Source organism: Mixophyes fleayi, chromosome 7, assembly GCF_038048845.1.
Source record: "Mixophyes fleayi isolate aMixFle1 chromosome 7, aMixFle1.hap1, whole genome shotgun sequence".
In the NCBI taxonomy this organism is placed as follows: Eukaryota; Metazoa; Chordata; class Amphibia; order Anura; family Limnodynastidae; genus Mixophyes; species Mixophyes fleayi.
Window position 1 is genome coordinate 45,336,494 of NC_134408.1, and position 24,286 is coordinate 45,360,779.

Consider the following 24,286-nt stretch of genomic DNA (forward strand, 5'->3'; position numbering starts at 1 on the left):
AATACTATTTAAAGTAAAGTTTCACAGCTTGTAGATTTTTTTAAGTTACTAAACACAGGAATGTTTAAGAAAGACAATCTAAATTTGTCTCAATTTGCTTAGGTATCAACACATATAAACCTGCCCCTTTTTGGCTGTTGTAATACATTTATTTCAGAGTAGATGAAAAACTCGCCCCAGGTTTTCAGCTGAAGAATTGGGAAACAAGCTTTTTCTTAGAAGAGCATCTGGCACTTTGGCAGCACAGGCAGTTGCGTTGGAAACTTTGGAAGATCTCCCAGCTCAGTGCAGCTTGCAAGGACTGTCTGGTCTTCTTGGATTCCGTTACTACTTAACACCTTCACCCCCAAGATCCATTTCTGTAGTGAGATTTTTTACGTGATGTGATTAGTGTGGGCATCATGTCATATACAGACACATCATTTTCGACAGTTAAACAGTATGGCACATACGTACTTCAGTTACTACCAGCTTGCACCTCCACGTTGATAGCAGTGCCATGTTTATGCTGGCTCAGAGAGGCCTTTCCTGCCCACCTTGTGTCAGTAAAAAAGTTAGTCTCACTTAGAAATTGTTTCAGAAATAGTCATTAAAAAAAAAAATTGCCTAACCAACTAGTTAAATTGTATTGACATGTTAAAGACAGTCTGGGTAATTCACAAAATAGCAGGACTTGTATGGAACAGTTTACATCCGCAATTATAGGTCTGCACACTGACTGGCGTATACCCCCAATTGAGCTAGTCTATTGTCCTGGAAGTACAAGGATGCTGGGTTGCCTTTATTGCAAGTAAAAAATTTCCTTTACAAAAAAATAAATAAAAAGCAGCAATACAAAAAATTTGTTTCATGTTTACTGTGTATCATTGGATTGTGCATATGAGCACCTATATGGAGTAAGGGACTAATTTCCAAGGTGGTGTAAAGTTCAGGTCCAGTTGCATGGTTGGAAAGCCCTGGGGAACACCTCAAGTAATGGAGATTGCCCATAACATCCTGGTGCTTTGAATGTCCCACCCCATACAATCAAACAAAATCTCACTGTTGATAGTCTTTGTTCCAATCCCACAACAGTCAAGAACACAGCCATCCACTGAGGTCTACACAATGCCATGTAAAAACTTTGCTCTCTTTACATTGGATGCCATTCTCCAAATCCATGACTGGTCCTGTTTAAATATGCACGCAGTTCCCAAATGAAGGTTCACAACATCATAACAATGCTTTTTGACAGGTGATCCATATCGCTGGTTGCCTCAAAACATGTTGCTCTGTAGCAAATGCTTCAGTAACTCTGTAGGGATGAAACCTTAACCATGCTTGCCTACTTGAGTATGAAAAAAGGTGGGCAGAGCTTGGTGATGTAATTTGCCCCAACTCATTAAATACAAAGCGACATGGTCGTCATGAAAAAATTGTCTTATCACGCCTGTGCCACTTGGTGATTACTGAGGTGGTGGGCCTTGATGATGTGATTTGCATCCAGTCTCTGATCACCATGTGGCAAGAGCTGTCCATCAGAGGCTCTGGTTACTTTGATTTTCTTATGCTTTATGTTTTCATTAAATCAGATACCTATTTTCCAGCATTTATCCATTCATTAAAATGGTTTAAAATGAAGTATCATCTTCAGACATTATCAGTGGTGAAATTTACATGAACAATTGCAGTGTAGTTGCATATTTAGGCAATAGTCTTTGAACAAACCAATTCTCTAAGTAGTCATGATGTATTCTCCTTCTTTCAGTGTAATCTACAGTTTGTCTTTGTGTGACTTTGTTTATCGGATATATCCACACTTTTCAGTGTTACACTTGCCATCAACTTCAGCTTCCTGGTAATACCACAATGTTGGAATACAGGTCAACACTATTTATATGGTAAGGATAGCATTATAAATAGGGCACGGACATTCAATCAGACAGCACTGTAATGTAACTTATTGAACCTTTGCCACAATTCTAATGTATTTTATATAATTTTTCTCTCTTAATAATCCTAATATCTTTTAATACTGAGACTATTTCGATCATGAGTTTTCGACTTTTGGAATGTAAATTGTTATTGAATTACATCTCACACAATGCCCTACTGTTCAGAATTCAAATTTATTTCCAAAGGTTGCTATATCTAATTATGACTGTTGGAGGGTTTAAATTAAATCGATCCTCGGTCTTTGTGTTCATCTTTTCCCTTTAAGGTTTGTGCTATATAAAATCCTATTCTCAGCACACAGTACGGACAGGTACTACACTGTATGCATGGTAAACTGGTTGTTGAAATCAAACTACAAGAGAGAGGAGTTATACTAAGAGACAGAGGCGGTACTGTAAATGTTTCCTGCAGTGAAACTTCTCTTTGGAGCCATGCCATCGCACTGTGGTGTGTTTCGCATGAAATGCTTGTTCAGTCCTCAAAAATAGGTCCTGGTTTTCCATTCCTGACAACAGAACATGTTTGAGACTGAAACCTGAAAATCAAACTGATTTTACTGGCTATTTTGGAAAGAATACACGTACCATGGACTGTCATTCAGCTTGAGTCTGATGATCTTTGCATTCATTTAGTGTCATTTTTTGTCAAACATTTAAATAAGGGCAATCATTTGATTAGGTAAAGGTGTCTAAACCTATGTTGTCATTTTAGAAAAATATAGGAGGCTTTAACTCTTACCGTCCCTGTTTGACTTTGTAATTCTGTTTCCATGTGAGTGCATCCTTACAGCTTAGCTGTTGACCCTTAAAGAGCAATTCATGGTCTTATTTGACACTGTGCAGTATTCTGAGTCTATTATTTTTTATTTTTAACAGCCCTATCCATATAATATATACCACCAACTGCTATAGAATGAACCCCCATTTTGTTTTAGAATACTTACTTTTTATTAGAGATGCTCATGCTCGGTTTTCCAAAAACCGAGCCCATCCAAACATCGCAGATCCGAGTACCGAGCACCCTTGGAACTGAAAACGAGGCAAAACATCATTGTTGCTTCGTCGGATCTAGCGAGATTTGGATTCTATAAGTAACTCCCTCCACGAAGATCCGGCGCCATTTCACAGACAGGCACAGAAGGGGTAGCAGCATTCTTGTCAGTCTCCAGTGAAATTGTACTTTGCCATAGCTCACACTGAAACAGGAGGGAAGGCCGTGTTCTTGTTATCAGTCTCCAGTGACATTGCTCAGTGGCATCGATATGGCAACCAGCTGCTGGCACCAGTCATGATTAAACTAGTCCTTCTATGTCATTTTCTAAAGCCTATGCTCAAGGACATAGTGGGTTTAAGTCAGGCAAACTGAAATCCAAAAAACAATCTTTTACATTGGTAATGAAAAAAACACCTACCTGATAAAGGGGAAGTATACTGTAGAAAAACATAAAATTGCCAACATGCCATTCTACCCAAAATATTAATAAGCATTCTAGCATCAGCTAGCTCCCTTCTCTCAGCTAGATCCCACTACCTGCAATCTTCACATCATCCTAACCCTCATTGTGTACATCATCCTCTAACAATATTAATTCATCCCTGCTGGAATCCACCAATGCGGAAGTCTCTGTACTATGATGTATTTGCCTGTAAAGGCCTTCCTTGTGGAATTTGTAGTTCATTTTACGGCAGAGCTGTCACGATTTTTGGGCAATTCTTTTAGAGCAGACCAGAGGTCATATTGTTGTGCTGCATCACCACTGGGTCTCTTGGGAAAGCTAAGTTTTTCCTAGCAGCAGTTGCCTGAGAAATTGAAGGAGGAGACGTTGTCGTGTCATGTACCACTTGATCTGTTAACTTGCTGACCAGGAGCTCATTGTATCTCTTGAGATCTGGTTCAGTTGGAAAGAAAGAGAAGACATAGCTAGTAAACCTAGGCTCAAGCACAGTCTCCAAAATGTAGTGATGGCGTTCTCCCCGCTGTATTGCTCTAACAATATTGGTGGCATTTATTAGAAATCACATATCCTCAGGAGAGTCCAAGCGGGATAAGCCATCCTGCAATGACATCCCTTAGTTTTTCCAACAGGTTGTCAGCGGTATGCCTTTTAGTGAAGGAGGTGAAACACAGAATAGACAGCCTCTGAAATATCTGGCGTTGTTTGTTAGATGCTGCTGCTGTTCCTGCTGCTGAAGGCGATTCACCAACCCAGTGGGCTGTCACAGTCATATAATCCTTAGATTTCCTCATTGCACTTGTCCATATATCTGTGGTTAAATGCACTGTGGGTAGAATGGCATTTTGTAGTCCAATCATTTTCTTTTTTGTAACCTCCTGATACAGGTGAGGAATTGCTTGTCTAGTAAAATGGTGTTGAGGTGGAATTAAGTAACGGGGACACAGGACCTCAATTAACTGTCTAAAACCTGCTGCATTAATGGTGGATATAGGATGCAGATCTAATGCTAGTATAGTCACCATGGCGCTTGTGATCCGCTTTGGGACTAGGTGACAGCTGTCATAGTTGATTCCTCTTGCAAAGGATTGTTTAACAGTCAGTTGCTGTAAGCTACTAGTAGTCTTGTTTTTAGTCTGCTTTTGGGTTGAAGATCCACCCCCAGCAGCAGGATCAGCAACAGCTGGCCTAATGCTCAAGGATTCTTTTGAGGAATCCTGGATAGGAGAGGAGTCATCTAGCCTTAGCAACTTGGATGCTCCAATCGAACTAACTCCAATCACTAGTGACAATATTGATGATAAAGGTGTTGGGGGTGTAGATTGCAGGTGGTGGGAGCTAGCTGAGAGAAGGGAGCTAGCTGATGCTGGACTGCTTGCTTTTTTATTTTTAGCATATGTTTCAAATTTTCCCAAAAGCTTCTCGTGAACTCTCTTCAAATGGCGTATGGGATGAGGTTCCTAGATGGTCAAGGTCCCTATCTCTACAGACTGTGGCTTTACAAACGCTACAAAAGGCTAGAAAACTGTTGTCAGGATTTGGGTAAAAATAATTCCACACATAATAATTGGATTTTTTGGTCTTATGCCCAGGCATGACAATGGCCTTCTTCTTATCACTGACAACTGCTTCCACCGACGCATGACTTGCCACTGTAGCGTTCATTAATGTCATTGTTAGCTGCCTTAAGCCCATTGGTAGCTTGTTTTGTGGGTGCCCAAACAAACCAAGCCGCAAAACTAGCACTCCTTGTCACTGAGGTGCTTGGTTTGTTAAAGTGTGCATGTCCTTTTCAAGGTCCAACATAAGGGTGGGTTGGAGGGCCGGCCAAGGACAATTCCATCATGCACCACTTTTATTTATTTTTTCTGCCACGCTGTGTGGCAATGTTTCCTAGATGTGATATAAACTGTTGTGTGTTTGTGTCATTGCTCTGTGGCTTAGCATCCAGCTAGCTCGCTGCAGACTTTGGCCAAAACCGTATGAAAATCATATTGTGACCTGTGAGGTGGTCAAAATTAACTCAAAATGACTGGAAATTACTGTTATTAACCTCACTAACGCTAATTTCAAGTTATTTGAAGTCAATTTTGACCACCTCACAGGTCACATTATTATTTTTATACACTTTCGGACAAATACTGCAGCGACCTGACTGGATGTTAAGTGACAAAGCAATGACTCAAACACACCGCAGTTCCTAGCACATCTAGGAAACATTGGCACACATCAGTGGCAGAAAAGAAAAGTGGTGCAAGATGGAATTGTCCTTGGGCCCTTCCATCCACCCTTATGTTGCATCTTAAAAAGGACATGCACACTTCAACAAACCAAGCACTTCAGCCACAAAAGTTACACTCCTTGTGGCTGAAGTGTTTGGTTTGTTTGGGCCCCCACAAAACAAGGTAACAATGGCCTTAAGACACCTAAGGTAACAGTGGTGTTAATGAACTCTACTGTGGCAAGATGTTGTTGTCATGATCCTCAGCCTCATCTTCACCCTCATCAGTGTGTATATTATCTTCACACATTATTAATTCATCACTGCTGGAATCCACCATTACAGAAGTCTCAGTATTCTGAAGTAATTGGCGCGAAAGGACTTGAAGTTCATTTTTATGAACATCATCTTTTCCACATTTTGAGGAAGCCTCCTACGCCGATCGCTGACAAGGTTCCCGGCTGTGCTAAAAACTCTTTCCGAGTACACACTAGAGGGTGGGCAGCTTATGCAGTGCAAAGCAAGTTGGTACATGGGTCTCCAAATTCCCTTTTTTCCTCCCACTATGTAAAGGGACGGTCTGATGTGTCTATTTCTATGCTGTCGTGAAAATAATCCTCCACCGTCCTTTGGATGTTGATAGTAGGATCAGGTGGAGTTACTGTAGAGGTTTCATGTTTTTTGGTCAATTCTTTTAGACCAGACCAGATGTCAAAATGTTGTGCAGAGTCATCTGCATCATCCCTGGGTCTCTTGGGAAAGCTAAGTTTTTCCCTAGCAGCAGCTGAGTGAGAAACTGAAGGAGGGGACACCGTCCTGTCACGTAACACTTGAGCTGTCATCTTGCTCACCAGGAGCTCCTTGCATCTCTTCAGATCTGGGTCAGTTGGAAACAAAGAGAAGACATAGGTCTTAAACCGAGGATCAAGCACAGTCGCCAAAATGTAGTGATCTGATTTCAAGATTTTGATAACTCTTAGATCCCGGCGAAGCGAATAAAGTACTTTATGTACAAGTCTGACATACTTAGCAGAATTGCTATGTTTAATCTCCTCCTTCAGTTTCTCAAGCTGCTTTTCCAAAAGTCTAATTAAGGTAATCACTTGACTCAAGCTAGCAGTGTCTGAACTCACTTCACAGGTGACTATTTCAAATGGATTCAGCACCTTGCACAACACAGAAAGTATTCTCCACTGTGCTTGACTAAAATACATTCCCCCTCCTTTCCCAATGTCATGGCTTGTGGAGTAAGCGTGGATAGCTTTTCGCTGTTCCTCCATCCGCAGAAGCATATTCAGGGTGGAATTCCACCTTGTCACCACCTCTTGCTTCTGTTGGTGGCAAGACAAATTGAATTGCTCTTGCAGCTGCTGCAATCTCCTACACGCTGTTGCTGAGTGCCGGAAATGTCCAGATATTTTACGGGCCACAGACAGCATCTCCTGCACGTCCCTGTCATTTTTTAAAAAGCTCTGCACCACCAAATTTATTGTGTGAGCAAAACAGGGAATGTGATGGAATTCACCCAGCTGTAATGCTGTGACAATATTGGGGGCGTTATCATAAATGATATGCTGAGGAGAGTCCAAGCATGATAAGCCATGTCGCAAAAACATCCCTTAGTTTTTGTAACAGATTGTCAGCTGTATGCCTGTTAGTGAAGCCGGTGATACATAGAATAGCCTGCCTTTGAAAAATGTGACGTACTTGGGTACATGTTGCTGCTGTTCCTGCTGGTGAAGGCGAATCACCAACCCAGTGGTCTGTCACAGTCATATAATCTTTAGTTTGCCCAGTTACGCTTGTCCACATATCTGTGGTTAAGTGTACAGTGGGTAGAATGGCATTTTGTAGCCCAATAATTACATTTTTGCGAACCTTGTGGTAGAGGTGAGGAATAGCTTTTTTATCAAAATGGTGTTGTGATGGAATTTGGTAATGGGGACACAAGACCTCAAGTAACTGTCTAAAACCAGCTGCATTAGTAGTGGATATTGGACGCAGATCTAATACTAGCACAGTCGCCATGGTGTCTGTGATCCGTTTGTTACTGGGTGACAGCTTTCATGCTTGCTTCCTCTTGCAAACGATTGTTTATAAGTCAATTGTTGTAAACTACTAGTTTTGTTATTGGTCTGCTTCTGGGGTGAAGATTCACCCCCAGCAGCAGCAACCGTGGGACTAACACTGAAGAATACTTCTGAGTAATCCTGGATAGTGGAGGAGTCATCTGGCCTTAGCAACTTGGATGCAGGACTAACTCCGATCGCTACTGAGGATATTGATGAGGACGGTGTTGTGGGTGTAGATTGCAGGTGTCGGGATCTAGCTGAGAGAAGGACCTAGCTGATGCTGGACTGCTTATTGTTATTTTTAGCATAAGTTTCCGATTTTCCCAACAGCTTGCCATGAACTCGCTTCAAATGGCATAACATGGATGAGGTTCCTAGATGGTTAAGGTCCCTACCTTTACTGACTGTGGCTTTATATACACTACAAATGGCTAGACAACTGTTGACAGGATTTGTGTAGAAATAATTCCACAATAAGAAGTGGCTTTTTTGATCTTATGTCCAGGCATAACAATGGTCTTCTTCTTATCATGTGCCAGAACTGCTTCCACTGGTGCAGGACTTACACAAACAACATCATCCTCATCAACATCCTCATTAGCGCCCTCGTCGCCTACACAAATCTCCACCTCATCCTCTTCTAATTCCAAAGTGGCATCCTCAATTTGTGTATCACCGGCTACACTCGGGCTGTTCAGGCACACATCAGCAGAAATGGGGCCTTCTTTATGGGTACACTATCAGAATGGTCACGATTACACATAGCACTGGTGGATGGACTCTCCCCAGGGATTGGTGTCATTTCTGAATCTGAGCATACATTTTCCTCTAATGCCTTACTGTTTTCTTCCAGCTCGGCTTTTACACGTAAAAGTATTTGTGCACCACTTTTTTGGAGTCCGAATGACTTGGTCTTGCTTGGTCACGAGTGACCTTACAAGAAGATGCCTCAGTAACAATTTTAAATCTCGTACTCATAGAGAAAGGCGAAGGCCTCATTCTTTCTTTGCCACTGCATGTGTAGAATGGCATGTTGGCAATTTTCTTTTTTTCGGCAGATAACTTTTCATGGATTACAGCTCGGTTTTTTTTTCACCACGGTAAATGGTGTTTGTTTTTTTTTTTATGTTTTTTTCCCTGACTTAAAGAGACTATGTACTTTTACATAGGCTTTACCAGAAAACGTACTGGGATTACTATTATCAGGACTGGTGGCAGCAGCTGCTTGCTGTTCCTGCTCTTCTGTGTACTGCTGTGAATCCATTTGGATAACACCATACACTTTTTGGTGCAAATTCAGAAGAAAACAAGCAAGGACTAGTATTTGTATTTCAGCACTGACAATTAGCAATGGAGCTCTTGTCTTTGGGTGTATATAACATACTACACTTTTTGGCGTAAATTCAGAAGAAAAGCCTGCAAGGACTCGTATTTGTATTTCAGCAATGACAATTAGCAATGCAGCAGCGCAGCTCTTGTCTTTGGGTGTATATAGCACCCTACACTTTTTGTTGTAAATACAGAAGAAAAGCCTGCAATAACTAGTATATTTGTATTTCAGCAATGACAATTAGCAGTGGAGCTTTTGTCTTTGGGTGTATATAACACCCTATACTTTTTGGGGCAAATTCAGAAGAAAAGCCTGCAAGGACTAGTATATTTGTATTTCAGCAATGAAAATGAGCAATGGAGATTTCTTTAACACTGCTACCACCCTCCTCTTTCAATTCTCTAAGTTTGCCTGCCCAACTGCTCTACACTCTATCCTACCTCTTCTGTATCCCTCTCTCAGATGGCGCTAGATCGCCGTGGAGGGCGGTATTTATAGATTCAAAAACTCGCGAGATCCGGCGATGTCACGATGATGTTTTGCCTCGTTTTGGATTCCGAAAAAGCGCGAAAGTACCTATCCGGCTCAGTACTCGGATCCCCTAAGTACGAGTGTGTTCGGAACCGAGCCTGAGCATCGCTAAAAAGTACCCTGACTGCAAGAAGACATACTAGGCATTCTGGTCCATTGTGCATATTATATTAACCACTCACTTAAAAGTTTCTTTAAATGAAAAACTACAAGGCCTAAGAGACCAACGGTAACAACTTTTCATGTCTGGTTTGCTGTGATCTGTGAACAAAGTCTTCAAAGCGTCGGTATAAAGGTCTTTGTTAACCTTCAATTGATAATTTTCGTCTGTGAATTGAGGGGAACTCTAGGTTTGTAGAGACTTTCTTTGAACATGAAAAATAAAAGTAACTTATAAGAATCAGGAATTTTTACATACAGCAAAATATTCTTTTTTCTTTTTCTATTTGTCTTCTGCATTTTATGCTGCTGTAGAAATATTAAGTATACTCTTTTCAATAAATCAGTTAGTATATATTGGATAATTGGCACTGTGATATGTCTGCATTTATACATATTGTTTGTAATGTTTCATACGTACATATTAAGCAGTTTTACTTGTTTTGTTCTGGATGAAATTATCTCTATCTGTTCTTAATATTTACTGTATGCAGAATATTAGTAGGAAAGGGTTAAGGTGTTGTGAAATGTACCCCATGCCTAATAATAATGTGCATACATTTTAAATATAAGAAAATTGCCTAGTCCATACTTGCCGACTTATTGATGTTCCCCTCCGGGAATTCCCAGACGGGAGGTGGGGGCTGAGCGTGGCAAATCGCATCATTTGTTACCCTACCCCCATGTCGTAATGATGCTTACGCCTCATTTCACAGTAGTCTGGGAGATCTACCCGGAATTCAGGAGTCTCTCTGACATTCCGGGAGAGTTGACAAGTATGAGCTCATCACCTAATAAATAATAATAAATATTAGAATGTGAAATGAGAGTGCATGCCTGATTGTGAGGTTAGAGACTGGCGACATTAAGACATTTGTAAGAGAAAAAAAAAATTAGGATTACAAACTTGGATGGTAGAGAATCTGAATTGGAAGTAATTTGTATTTTTTACAAACGGCAAATTCTTTATCATGTCTAGGTCTAAGAGAGATGAGTTAATTTTAATTTTAATTTTTAAGCTGCAGAATTTTGCACGTTTCTCCGGTGGAATTTGGCCTTATGTGTTCAATGCGGAACTTCCTCCATAATTTTACTTTCACACGGAATTCCCAGACCTACCCAGCCTCACCCACAGAGCAGAATGAATTGGCCATCATCATCTCAGCTCTGTTTATAAACTATAAATTCCTTAAAAATAGCGGGGCTTAATCGCGTCATTAAGCCCCGCTATTCAATGCTGTGGATTTGGGCATTTTTTAGGATCCATCATTTTATAGTGGGGGCATGGCTGTGGTGTCTCAAAGATGGCACTGCGCCCCCTACTACCCCTGTCATGTGACCTGTCCTCCCGGAAGACAGAGTCACAAAGTCAGCAACTATGCCCTAGATGCAACATATTTATAATTGCAAATGCTCCTTTATTGATGGAATTAATAATTCCCTAATCCACTTCACCAAGGTTATGGATTTCAATGATTGTCAAGTAATGGGTTAAGTGTGCTCCAATTCAGGATTCTCCTAATTCAGGATTCTCCCCTAACTGGCTGAAGATTCTGTGCACACAAGTGCTGGTTTTGTAATTGAGCAAACTACTATGTTGCCTTGGGGGAGCTGGAGGCTTGGTGCTATCATGTATCTCCTAGCTAGGAATTCTCCGTTTGTCTTTTTTGAATGTTATAGCAGATTTTTCCCACTACAGTTTCTAAAGTTTTCTTGCAAAGTAACAGGCAAGCATGGATATTTAGAATAACCGTGGAACTTTGGTAAGGAGAACCGTCGATAGTGTGTATTAGTATCGGGAGATGTTTACTGCTCTTCTGTGCGATGAATGCTGATTAATATGGTAAATTAGATAATTTACCCAGCATACAGGTTGTTTTTATTGATGTGTGTGTAATCCCAAATGTAAAATGTGACAGTTGTTCCCTGAACCGACTGTACACATCCGCTGTACTGTTGTCTGCTCCACATTTAGCTTTCTGTGCCTTATTTCTGGGATAATGGGAAAGATGCCATTTGCATTAATGGTTATTTGGAACAGATTTTTTTTTTTCTTTGTGACCTTTCCGTTTTTTAATGTATTTATCTTCTAACAGGTCTTAGTGTTCACACTATTATTTGGAGAGAATTTGAAATCTGCAACGATTAATTTGCACACTTGAGCTTTTTATTGTTCCTATTATTTATCTTGTCTAAAATCAGTGGTTGTGTCATCTGTACTGTGTATGTGTACAGATGTTATTGTCGGGTAAGCATGGATAAATACGGATATTATGTTACAATTCCAGAGGAAGGAGAGACAACCCATAAGAGAGTTATAGGCAACGTGAAATAGCTGGAGGGCCGCTTGCACATTCTTCCAGTCTTCTAAGAGACTGCATAGAGGAAGGAGAGGTGAGCACAGTGCACTCCCTCCTCCTCTGGGTGTGCCACGTGACCCCCCTGCACTGTGCAGAGCGGAGATCGGCCGCCCCTGTTCTGATAACATTGGGAGCAGCCTGCAGCGGGGCCTCAGGTGAAGGCTCAGCGGGTGAGCTACCTGTTACCTACCACTGCCATAAGGCACAGCGTTTATATTAGACATAATCAGATATTTACTTACATTTCATGAATAATACTACTTAAGTGACAGCTGGAATCTGATTGGTTGCTGAGGGCAACAGCACATTTTTCTTTCGTTCTGTGGGGGTTTTTCCAGGTGAAATAGTCACATTGGTTTTTAAACAGAACTGCATGGAGTCGAGATATATATTTTAAGGCCATATATTATGTATGACAATCTCACTTTATCGTTTATTACATACCATGAGTATGTGATATTTCTACAAAACTGAAATTGCTATCCATATACTTTATTGCAATATCAATCACAATCTTAAACAAAAACCTAAAATACATATTCTGTTTGTTTTGTTTTAAGAGGATGTGGATGAAAGTAAAACACTGGGTTAATGGGACCAGTCTGCCAGGTACATGCCCACATACATAGAGGTGCGCTTTCCACTCTCAGATGGGCATAGAACCACAGCTTGAATGAAGACCTCGGTATAAAATGTGACAACCGTGAATAGTGATTCCTGAGTACTGATTGGTTTTGCATTACTGAAACATGTAAAAAGCTGTAGCTTATCCTTACATAATTGTATCATCCCAGCGTAGTGGATCGTTCAGATAAGGAACCTGACTGATGTGTGCCATTATATGTCAAGGAAACTGCCAGTTTGTAAGACATGTGGATGTATAAATATTCACTTTTTTTCTTTTATGCCTCTAGGGTCTTCAACAAAGTGTCAAATTCCATAGAGACTTTATAGCATCGTCATATTTTCATCCACATGTCTTAAATGTGTCTTGCATTGGGTACTGTAATTTGTGGAAGACAAAATTCTCTGAGTTTCTTACCCTTAAGCTCCACATTAATTGAAACAACTGTAGAGCTAAAATATAATGTAGCCTCAAGTCATATACAAGATTGTAGTTCAGCTACTCTACGACTTACCATTATTGTTTCAGTATATTTTTCTTCTTAGAATTGTAGATATAATTTTAATCCCGTTGTGCTCGAGGAATACCTATAATTAATAATGATAAGCATGTTTGGTTAGTACATCAACTAAAGGGGAGGTTTTAATGTTTAAAATTAATGATTTTTGGCACATATGGTCAGTGCATCCATCTCTATAAAAAAAGGAAGTTTTGCAGAATAAAGAGAACATTCAATTGTGCCACTGCATAGACATTAATACACAGATAATAGGGAATAATGGACCCACTACTGTAAATTATTTCAGAAGTTCATTTGCCAATTACTGTACTTACTTAAGGCAAATGATTCTGTCACCCAGTGACATCACAAAGAGAAGCAGACAGAACAGAGCAAGGCTAAAATTATGACTGTGCAGTGCAGGCCAGGAAAGCTGCACTGCAGGTGTGGAATTAATGTCATCCTCTCTATCCTGCCTTCATCCCCTTGGAAAGGTAAACTGGGGAGTAAATGCATTGGGGTGTATACTTTAGGAATTTAGAAAAATGTTCTATTACTAGAAAGCCACAAGCACTATATATATATATATATATATATGTATTTATATCTATATATAGATCTATCTGTATATCTATATCTGTCTATACATCCATTTGTCCATCCACATTTATTAACCCTTACCTGTATTGCTTGATTAAATTAAATCTAATCTGATATTAATAATTTTTTCTGAGTCTCCGTAATAGGATACATATATAAATGAATAAGTAACACTTGGAAATATGCATGCAAAAGTATGTTGACTTTTCGTTTATTTGGATTTAAAATGACAATCTACAGTGCCCACCAATGTGTTTATATTGTCATAAATGCTGCTAGTTGGACCTCTTTTTAATACATATCCTCCTATTTTTAATAGCAATGCCAAACCTCCGCAATATGGATGGAGAAATTATCCCGGAAGTAAAGCCAATGGTGGATCATGATGAACTAGCCAGTTCATATGAACGAAAGCTAATAGAGGTAAGTCCAGTCAGCATGTTCTTATTTTCTATGTGTGCATGCCCCTTATTGTTCTATAAGATTTCAGAACAAACAACCATATTGCCGGTTACACACAGTTCAACATGTTTATACAAAAGTGTTCTTATAAGACTGAATTTTCAATAATCAATGTTGTGCATGTACATTAGAGAGACCATTTAAGTTCCCTTGAAACCATCGAAGGGGGCAGTTTGTGACAGGATGTGACTGGTTCCTAGTAAATTGATTGGGTGAATAATGCTGCCATCTTTGCTGTGCGTAGCCAACTGAAGAGGTTTAGGGAAAACGATTTGAAAATCTAATATTGTACTATGTTTTGTTATTTTTAAATAGTTGTATTATTTTAAAATGTATTTGGACTTTGTGTAGTATGTTATTGTGAAAAGTGTGTGTTTTTATTACACTTATTGTGCAATGATATTCTTTTATTTGTGTTGGGTGATAACTATTTGTAGCATACTTGCCAACTTTTCCTCGTTGACTTCAGGGAGATCCCGGGGGTGGAGGGCGTGCGGGGGCGGGGCTTGGCGAATTGCATCATTTTGAATAATGAATCTCTAGAGACTAAAGTGTCGCTTACATTTCTGTCTCCATTACTGAAGTCATGTTGTCTTACCTGTCAGTCTTTGATTGAATATTAGTCTCCATGAAAATGGCCACCTCCATAGGCATCAATACATGGACATAGGACACAATTTCTGAACTGTGTCATCATACCACAGATGGCGAAGCCAACCACGTCTTGTACTGGCTCAGCATCAGGGAGAATGCCAGACTCTTCAGGGAGTGAGGGAGATCACCCCTATTTCAGGGAGTCTCCCTGACATTTAGGGAGAGTTGGCAAGTATGATTTGTAGTCTGTAGCTGCCACTATTTTTTGGGGGTCTTTTGTGCTGCCTATGGAAACATGTTTTTTTTTTGTCCTCATCCAAGACTGCAATACAGCAAAGGAGACTTGAGATTCTAAAGGGGTTACACAGCCAGGGAACATTAACAGATGGATGCTGTATTTTCTAGCAGTCAACAGAGCAGACTTGTGGAAGTGGGAAGTAAGCCAGTAAGCCAAAGTGTAACCTTATCTATACCTCATGGCAGCCACTAGCTTTCTTGTTATACAGTGACCTGGTGTAGATGAGCACAGTCCTGTATTTTACTCTGCATTTCCTCTGCATTATTGAATATGTTTTTAAAAAAAAAAAAAATGAACATTGCTGACTAGAATGCTGACGGGTTTGTTCCAGCGCCATGTGATGCACACACCCTAGGGTCACTACTCATATAGTTAGTAGTGACCCTAGGGTGTGTGCATCACATGGCGCTGGAACAAACCCGTCAGCATTCTAGTCAGCAATGTTCATTTTTTTTTTTTTTAAAACATATTCAATAAAGATTTAAATAAATATTATCTTGAAATATAAAATAGGAATAAAAAGAACAATCCCAAATGAGGTGATATCATAATATAAATAAATAGATAAAATACAATAATTTTGAAGTTATTAAGAGATCTGTTAAGAGTTGTAAAGAAGTGTGACTATAAATAAGGGATTTAAAGGGGGAGGAAAGGGGGAGGGGGGGGGAGTTTAGACCTAATCTGGGACTCCTGGTGGACCGATTTTTTGGAATATGACTCTGTGTTCATCCGTGTTCGATAATATTTATAGGAAAAGAGATGATATATTTTGAATTTGGTCAGGCAATGGTTTGGGACCAGAGCGGTTTGTGTAAGTGAAGCAATCACACCTAATTTAGGAGAATTTATGAGTTTACTTGTTTAAATACGCCAACATTTTTTAAATATATGTCAAATACCAAATTGTATTTAGAAGTTGTAGTCTAAAAGGGGGATCTGGGTTTTTCCAATATTTTGCAACCAGGCATCTGGCTGCGTTAATAATATGAACAGATAATTTCTTTGAGTATTTGTCTAGGATAGTGATAGGAGACTCATGTAGAAAGGACCATGAGCCTTTAGATATGTAGACATTAGTAATGTCACTGATCAAGGCAGCAACATCATCCCAGAAAGAAGCTATCCTCAGACAAGACCACCAGATATGAAGGAAGGATCCCTTTTCTCCACAGCCTCTCCAACACAAATCAGAAGTAGATCCATATATTTTTTTCCAGTCTGGTAGGAACTAAACACCATCTATAATATATTTTTAGGCGTTTTCTTTGACCTGGGATGAGATAGAAGTCTTAGAAATCCTCTTACATATCTGGCAAACTCCCCAAATCAGCTTCCCACTTGAGTTTGTGGATAGAGGTGGTAGATTCTTTAGAGGAGATAAGAATATTATATACAGTGGATATGATTCCTCTTTGTAGGGGTGAATGCACACATAAAGATTCCAGTGGAGTTAGAGGTCTCGTTATATCAGATTTAAAAAGGGAATTAACATAGTGTTTTACTTGAAAATAATCGAACATAGCAATGTTCAATGTTTTATTCTTTTGTGCAGCACTGTTGAATATGCCAGTGGCAATCTTACTGACATTTTTAAAGAAAATATAATTATTGAACGGTCTTATACTGGTCAACAAATTGGACAGGATCCAGCCAGTCGGCACTCATACTTTTTCTACTGGGGCCTGTTAATGGTGATTAAAGATAGAAATAGCAGATAGCACTGATCTATAACTGTGTTTACCAACGTTCCCGATAATGAACCTATAAATCTCAGTCGGATCCATTGGGGTTAGGACAGGAATATGCTATGGTTATATTACACATTGCTAACGTGAGTTCTTGGCTTCTATACTGTACCTAATGCTAAAGATCAGTAGCTTAAGTAGATGTTGGAAAACATTTTCTTGAGACATAAATGGAATGTGTTAAAATGCCACAGGCATGCGAATTTGTAAGTTTCATCTACATATAAATATAGAATGTGCTCAAGAAGAATATCATTTTTTCTGAAAATTACTGTCTGTAATTTCCAATTGAGACACCACAATTTACAAAATATAGGCAATTTTGGAGCACATTTTGTTATTGGTTATTAAAAAACTTTTATTTGTTCCAGTTTTGATGCAAATATGATGCTGAAATATATTAAAATAATATATCTTTGCTTCAAATACATTAATTCTAAAATGAAACATCTTCTTTCTAAGCAAACCAGGTTTCTTTTATACCCCCCAAAATTCTGTTTTGGAATGGTCACCATAGCTAACTGGACATGTTGGCTGATATCAGTACCTGTGACATCATAGTAACTCTTGTAGTTAAAAGAGAGTCATCGAAGCTCAATTTTGGGATTATCCCCTTAAGAAAGTGTTACCTTTTGGTTATGTGAGGCTTATTTCAGATTTATTATTTTTGCTCAAATCATTGCAAATATCATGTATTAAAATGTAAATTTTAGAGTTTTTAGATCTAATTATGTATGGAAAGAACAGAAATTGTGAACACTAATGAAAGAAATAGAGGGACTTAGAGGGTCTGAATATATTTGATTTTTCATAAAATGCTGCATGCCCCTCTGTTAGAATGACTGACTGCTTTTTGTGTATTGTATTATTTGCTATTTCCTACTTTTGCTTAATCTATTACAGAATGAGAGAAATGTGACTGCGACGTTAGAGAAAACACCTTTTATTCATCAAATAGTAGATTAATAAACACATTTTAACAAACTAAGCAGCCATTAAGGGCAAATATGCTCACACATTAATTACATACCACAAATTTGCCTTTATATCATGTACACAGAAACATAACACAACCATCAGTTGTGAATGAATGGAGACAGTCTGCGTGTGTCCAAACTAAAAAAGTGTAGTTTCCATAAATAATACTTTCCTACACCTCCCGAATTTCAGCGAGGACTCCCGGAAGAGCAGCAACCCCTCATCCTTGTTGGGACTGGCATGGTGACATTGTTTTGCTGTAAAATGTTTGTGGCATTAAATAGTGGAGGATGGAACTTAATTGTGATTGCATCATTAAGCCCCACCCCAGCTTTTCAATGCCGCAAATTTTGGCTTTTTATAGTAGGGGCGGGACTGTGGTGATGCGACAACGTCACCACACCCCCTCCTACCCCCTGTCACATGACCCGGAGGACAGGACATAAGATTTGCCAAGTATGTCATGCTTGCTATTGATCGTTTAGCTCTTACATCATACATGCCAACCTCCTACCCCCTCTCATGTGACAGGGGGTAGGAGGGGACATGGAGACGTCATCACTTCACCATAGCCCCGCCCCCACTATAAAATGCTGAAATTCATGGCATTGAATAGCGGGGGCGGGGTTTATTGACGCAATTAATCCGTGAATTTCGGCGAATCCTGGAGGTTTGTCTACTCTTCCGGGAGTCCAGGAAGACTCCCCAAAATTTGGGAGCCTCCCGGGAATTCCGGGAGAGTAGGCAAGTATGTCTTACATGCTGCCAAGCAGGCTTACTGCCATACTTGCCTACATTTTAAAATAATTTCCAGGGACTTTAATGTTGGTTAAGGTCCGTCTAAGCACACTTTGTATGGTACTGTTTAGGTGGACCTTATAATCCTCATTAAGCCTTGATTTTTTTCTTTTAGCATTTTAAATCTTCATCTTCAGTGCTGTAAAAATGTTATTACACCAAAAGAATTAAAATAAAGAGAGAAAATTGTATCCAAAACACAGAACAAGAGGAATTGTCCCATACAGAGGAATTATTGACAAGTAGGGGAATTTACATGTAAAAGCATGGGACAGTGTATGGAATTAAGGAACAACTGGCCACTGTGTCCCTGTCATCTATGCTGAGTGAGCGATGCAATTTTGTCAGAGTAATAAAGCTTTGAAATTTTGGAGTAAATATTTTTATATACTTTATCGCTAAACAATCTTATTTAGTTTCAATGTTGACAGACATCATTGATTTAGAATGAATTCTGTATTAATATAAGAACATCATTTTGCTTTTTTATTCTTTTTTATTTATTTGTATGGTTTTTTTTTTACCTCTTGCAGAATACATTTACTTTCAAGCAAGTGTTTATACGGGTGTCTTGTACTGAAAAAAATTCTCATAAATAAGTTCGCCTAGAGCTGCAGCCACAGGCTCCTTAGCATTTAATTTCACTCAAACATTTGAAGCAAATTTGTTGTCAGTTGCGGTGAAAAGTAATAACAGGCAACAAACTAAATCAACTTTTCTGCAATGAATCCAGATGGTGCTGTGTTGGTAAATGGATTTTTTTCCCTGTTAAATATAGATGAAGTCAGTAGATTATAGTTTGTGAAGCTGGGGCAGAGTAATACACGGGTGTACACTGGTCCTCACAGATGTGAACATGTAAAAGCTTCCTATTGCCATTGTCACAGTGCAAAATGTTACCAGTATATTGGGTACACCCCTGTAAAGGTTTGGTAAACGTCTGTAAAAATGTATACACAGTATTGAAAAATTTGCCCTGTTTACTGTTTCTTTCAAGTGATACGTTGTGTAGTCTTTGAAGGGATGGGTCATGCTTTTATTAAAGTGAGTTTAGTTCTTGAGCAGTCAGAGGGGCGCTCCAAAGCCTTTCATACTAAATGCATGTGCAATGTGACTGTGGTTGCCAGGGTAATTCATGATACTCTCCAGAATTATAAATTATTATAGCAGCCTGAAGAAACAAACCAAGGACATATCAATATTTTTCTTAAAGCATGTAAAATAAAAATACCCCTATGTTTTTCATGGGATTGCTGCTTTACAGTTGTTGCCATTCAGACACCTTACACAGACCTATCCATGCAGGATACAAACCATAGCAGCTAATGCAGTCTTGTAGATATGTAATGTGCGATTATTCACCTTTGTAATTGATTTAGAATAAACTTCATATGAAAATATGGGACACAGACGAAATTGACGCTCAAAATGTATTTCTGATGAACAGCTGTCTGTTTTACTGTCAGAATGGTGGACAACCTAAACACAACACACACAATTTCTTCATGGTTATTTATATAGCGTCACTGTAGCTTTGTACATTTTATATAGCGCCACTATACAGTTTATTTATATAGCGACACTGTAACACTGTTGTGAGAATATCTCCTTGGTGATCCCCTAGCACTAATTTGTACATGGACTCCATGTCTGTCAAATCCAACAGCTGTCCCAGTATTCATTGCTCTTTCTATAGGAAACTGAAGTCTTTTAAACTTGAAACTCCTTCCCAGCTGTAGTCTGATCAGGGTAGGGCTGGCAAGTTTTAGCCCAGGGGGCAGGACTCAACCATTTAAAGGAATAAAACGCAGGTGGCCCAGTGATCCAGCCCAAGGTTGCCCACTATGGGACCGGCCCGGGGGCATAATACCCCCGCCCCCCAGCCCAGCCTGCCCCTGAGTCTGATTGACAGAGCAGCTGCTTTGCTTTGTCTGTCTTTAAGGCTCCCATGTAGCCACATCCTAGAACCTATCTGTGAGAGGAGACAATCCATTCAATCCAGTACTTTACTACAGATAGTAATCAAAAATGAATGGTTAGCAGCTGATTAAAAGATTGGACTTTGGTATAATTAAATCAGGGCACAAAATGTAGTCTATGTCCTGAAACAAGGGGGTAAATGGGCTTATTGGTAATGGTTAAACTCACCAGGTATCCCTCTATTCATCACACCACTTGTACAGTTTTCCAGTTTTATATATATATAAGTATACCGGTATATTGTAAATTAGAAAAAATGTTTTCCATCAAAATATGAGAGGGCATTTAAAAAGATGGACTGTCATGGAGAGAGAGAGACCTCTGTGAACAAAGATTAGGGATTGATGTTCCATCTGGCTCGTTAGCGTTTTGGAAATACCGTCAAACATCCGTGTGAGCTTGCAAATAGCAGAGAGACACTAGTGCCTGGCACTGTAGGTTATTGAGGTGCACAATGCTAAAAATCATCCTGGTGATTGTTTGATGTAGGTTATCACAGGGTTTTCCTAGTTTACTGGCTGATTTTGGTGCTTTGGGGAGAGGGCTAACCAGACAATACAACTTGTATGTGAGTATACATGTTTTCCTGTTTGTCGTATGCTGTAGCCTGCTGTTTAGTTCTGTATAGTATATTCACTTGTTCTTGTGAACCTTTTTCAAATGTTACAATAAACATTATTATTGCTCATCAGTCATGGTGTGTGCTCAGTCCCTACCTCCTAGTACTAATAAGAGGGTCTGGTTAAAGATAGGTGATTCTGGGGGACTAGCTACTGGTACTTGTCCTCTGCACTCCCTCCTATACAGTATCATTAGAGTCATAGTAAGGTCTGGGGTAGGTGTGGACTTCGTAGTATAGTAGTCAGAAAACAGTCACGGTAAAGTAATTTTAATTAGTAAGACAATAGCAAGTAAAGAATGAAGTGGAAATCTGAACTAATACTCAGTAACTTTTTACTCATACACTGTGCACAGATACAGAGAGGCTTTTATATGGGTAGAATGAGTGATGTCAGCAAGCACATGCCCGCACATCATGAGGATCACCTAGCAGGTTCTTCTATAAATGAAACAGGTAGGAGTGTCTCAGGTGACAATATCACAAGGAGACAGAGCAGTGACAGCCACCCATCAAAAGGTTGAGTCTGCGGCTATAAAAGCCCTTTACAGCACTGTGCCCTATCACCCCATTACATACCCTCTTTACCAAGAAAACCTCCTACCTATAATTACATTCGTTCACCCCAACATTGTGTAGAGAACAAAAAGAAAACAATTACCTGTGAATAAATAACCTCCAGTAGTAGGAAAAGGGAAGTAGTGCAATAAATAACCATGCTGCTGCTGGGTGCCACTGCTTGATGATTATATAGGACTCAGAACTGTATGTATATAGGGTCAACTTATGTACTGCAATATAGTATTTAGGTGATCAGATAGGGTTACCAGAATAGGTGCGTAACACGGCCATCGGATGATGTTAGTAGATCAAACTCTACATAGGGTACATAAAAAGTATTTACCCCCTTTTGTCATTTTTCATATTTTATTTTCAGACATCATGGAATCAAAATGTTTTTTTTCTGGTATGTGTTTACCACTGAGCAAAACAAAATATTCTGTAATGTCAAATAAAAAAGTAACACTATTTATTTTCTTCATTACGTATAAATAGCAAAAACAGACAATTGATTGTATAAGTTTTCACTGAATCTATTTAGATAAGTCTCTACAAACTTTGCCCATCATGTTCTGTCCTAGGTGACCTAGTTAGGTGGCCCATGATGTAGATTCTATGTTACTTGGCATCCATGCCCACTGCATTCTTCTGTGAGCTACGAGGCAACTGGCTCAATTGTAAATAGCAATTGAGTGTCCTAGTGGACGCCCAGTCACTTATTAGGCACATGGGGATTTAGATCCTTCAAAATCAAAGTGTACAGAAATGTTAGACATTGCAGAATAAAATCATGGATATATTAGTTGAACTCATTTTGTAAAAGTAGCTAAGGGGAGAACCATGAAAGTATTGATTGTACCTTTTGATGTTTGTAGAAGGTGTCAGTTGTGTTGGGTGGGTGTGAAGCCATAGACGCTTTTAACTTAACCAATTGCAGGTTTATTGAGCTTGTTAACAAGACTTGATGCAGGTACTCACAGTTGAATATGCAGTAGTACAGTTGTATATCCAGTCTCATGCAGGTTCTGGTGCACACTTGTATACCTATATGCAGGCCTGTGTAATACTCTGCACATCCGTGCAGGACTCTTATTACTGCTGTGGCACAGGCTCTCCTAATTTCTATGTGTAGCTTCCGTTCATTTATTGAGGACTTTTGAGTAGAGATGTTCACTGACTCCCGTGTGTTGGTTTTGGTTTTGGATTTGGATTAATTTTGTGTTTTGGTTTTGGCAAAACCACCCTTGCGCGTTTTGGTTTTGGTTCTGGATCTAAATATGCTAAAATCACATAATTTTGCACTTTTTTTGTTCCAACATTTTTATTAACCTCAAGAACACTAATTTTCAGTCATTTCCACTCAGTTTTGAGCACCTCACAGGTCACAATATTATTTTCATACACATTCGGACAGAGACTGCAGCGAGCTGGCTGGATGCTAAGCGAAAGAGCAACGACACCAAGACACGGCAGTCCATAGCACATCTAGGAAACATTGCCACACAGCAGTGGCAGAAAAGAAAAGTGGTGCAAGATGGAATTGTCCCTGGGCCATTTCACCCACCCTTATGTAAGATATTGAAAAGGACATGTACAGTTTAACAAAGCAAGTTCTCCAGCGACAAGGAGTGCCACTTTTATGGCTGAAGTGCTTGGTTTGTTAGGGCCCCCACAAAACAAGCTAACAATGGGCTTAAGGCACCTAAGCAATCAGTGCTGTTATTGAACTCTACTCTGGCAAGCCCTGCACCAGTTGAAGCAGTTCTTGCCAGTGATAACAAGAAGGCCATTCTCATGCCTGGGCATAAGACTAAAAAATCCACCTCTTATGTGTGGAATTATTTTTGCATAAATCCTGACAACAGTTGTCTAGACAGTTGCAGCATTATAAAGCCACAGTCAGTAGAGGTAGGGACCTTAACCAACTTGGAACCTCATCCATGTTACGGCATTTGAAGTGAGTTCATGGAAAGCTGTTGGGAAAATCAGAAACTTATGTTAAAAAAAAATAACAACAAGCAGTCCAGCATCAGCTACCTCCCTTCTCTCAGCTATATCCAAGCACCTGCAATCTACACTCCCAACACCTTCATCATCAATATCCTCACAAGTGATCAGAGTTAGTCCTGCATCCAAGTTGCTAAGGCAAGATGACTCCTCCAATATCCAGGACACCTCAGAGGAATCCTTGAGCGTTAGGCCCACTGCTGCTGCTCCTGCTGCTGGGTGTGGATCTTCAACCCAGAAGCAGGCCAAGAAGAAGACTAATAGTAGTTTACAACAATTGACTGTCCAAGAAGAAGCAAGTATGAAAGCTGTCACCCAGTCGCAAAGCAGATCACAGATGCCATAGACAGTTAATTGAGGTCCTGTGTCCCCATTACCAAATTCCATCTCGACACCATTTTACAAGACAAGCAATTCCTCACCTGTACCAGGAGGTTACAAAAAAGAAAATTATTG

The 24,286-nt window shown here is 39.6% G+C and overlaps 1 protein-coding gene across 2 annotated transcripts in view; it reads left to right on the forward strand.

The window, feature by feature from the left end:
- Positions 1 to 24,286, forward strand: part of SNX29 (sorting nexin 29) — a 465,348-nt gene that overhangs the window by 151,630 nt on the left and 289,432 nt on the right. For both annotated transcript variants that reach the window (XM_075179779.1, XM_075179780.1), the window contains exon 15: positions 14,105 to 14,208. In XM_075179779.1, coding sequence (XP_075035880.1) covers positions 14,105 to 14,208 — 104 coding nt within the window. The remainder of the gene's footprint in view (positions 1 to 14,104; positions 14,209 to 24,286) is intronic.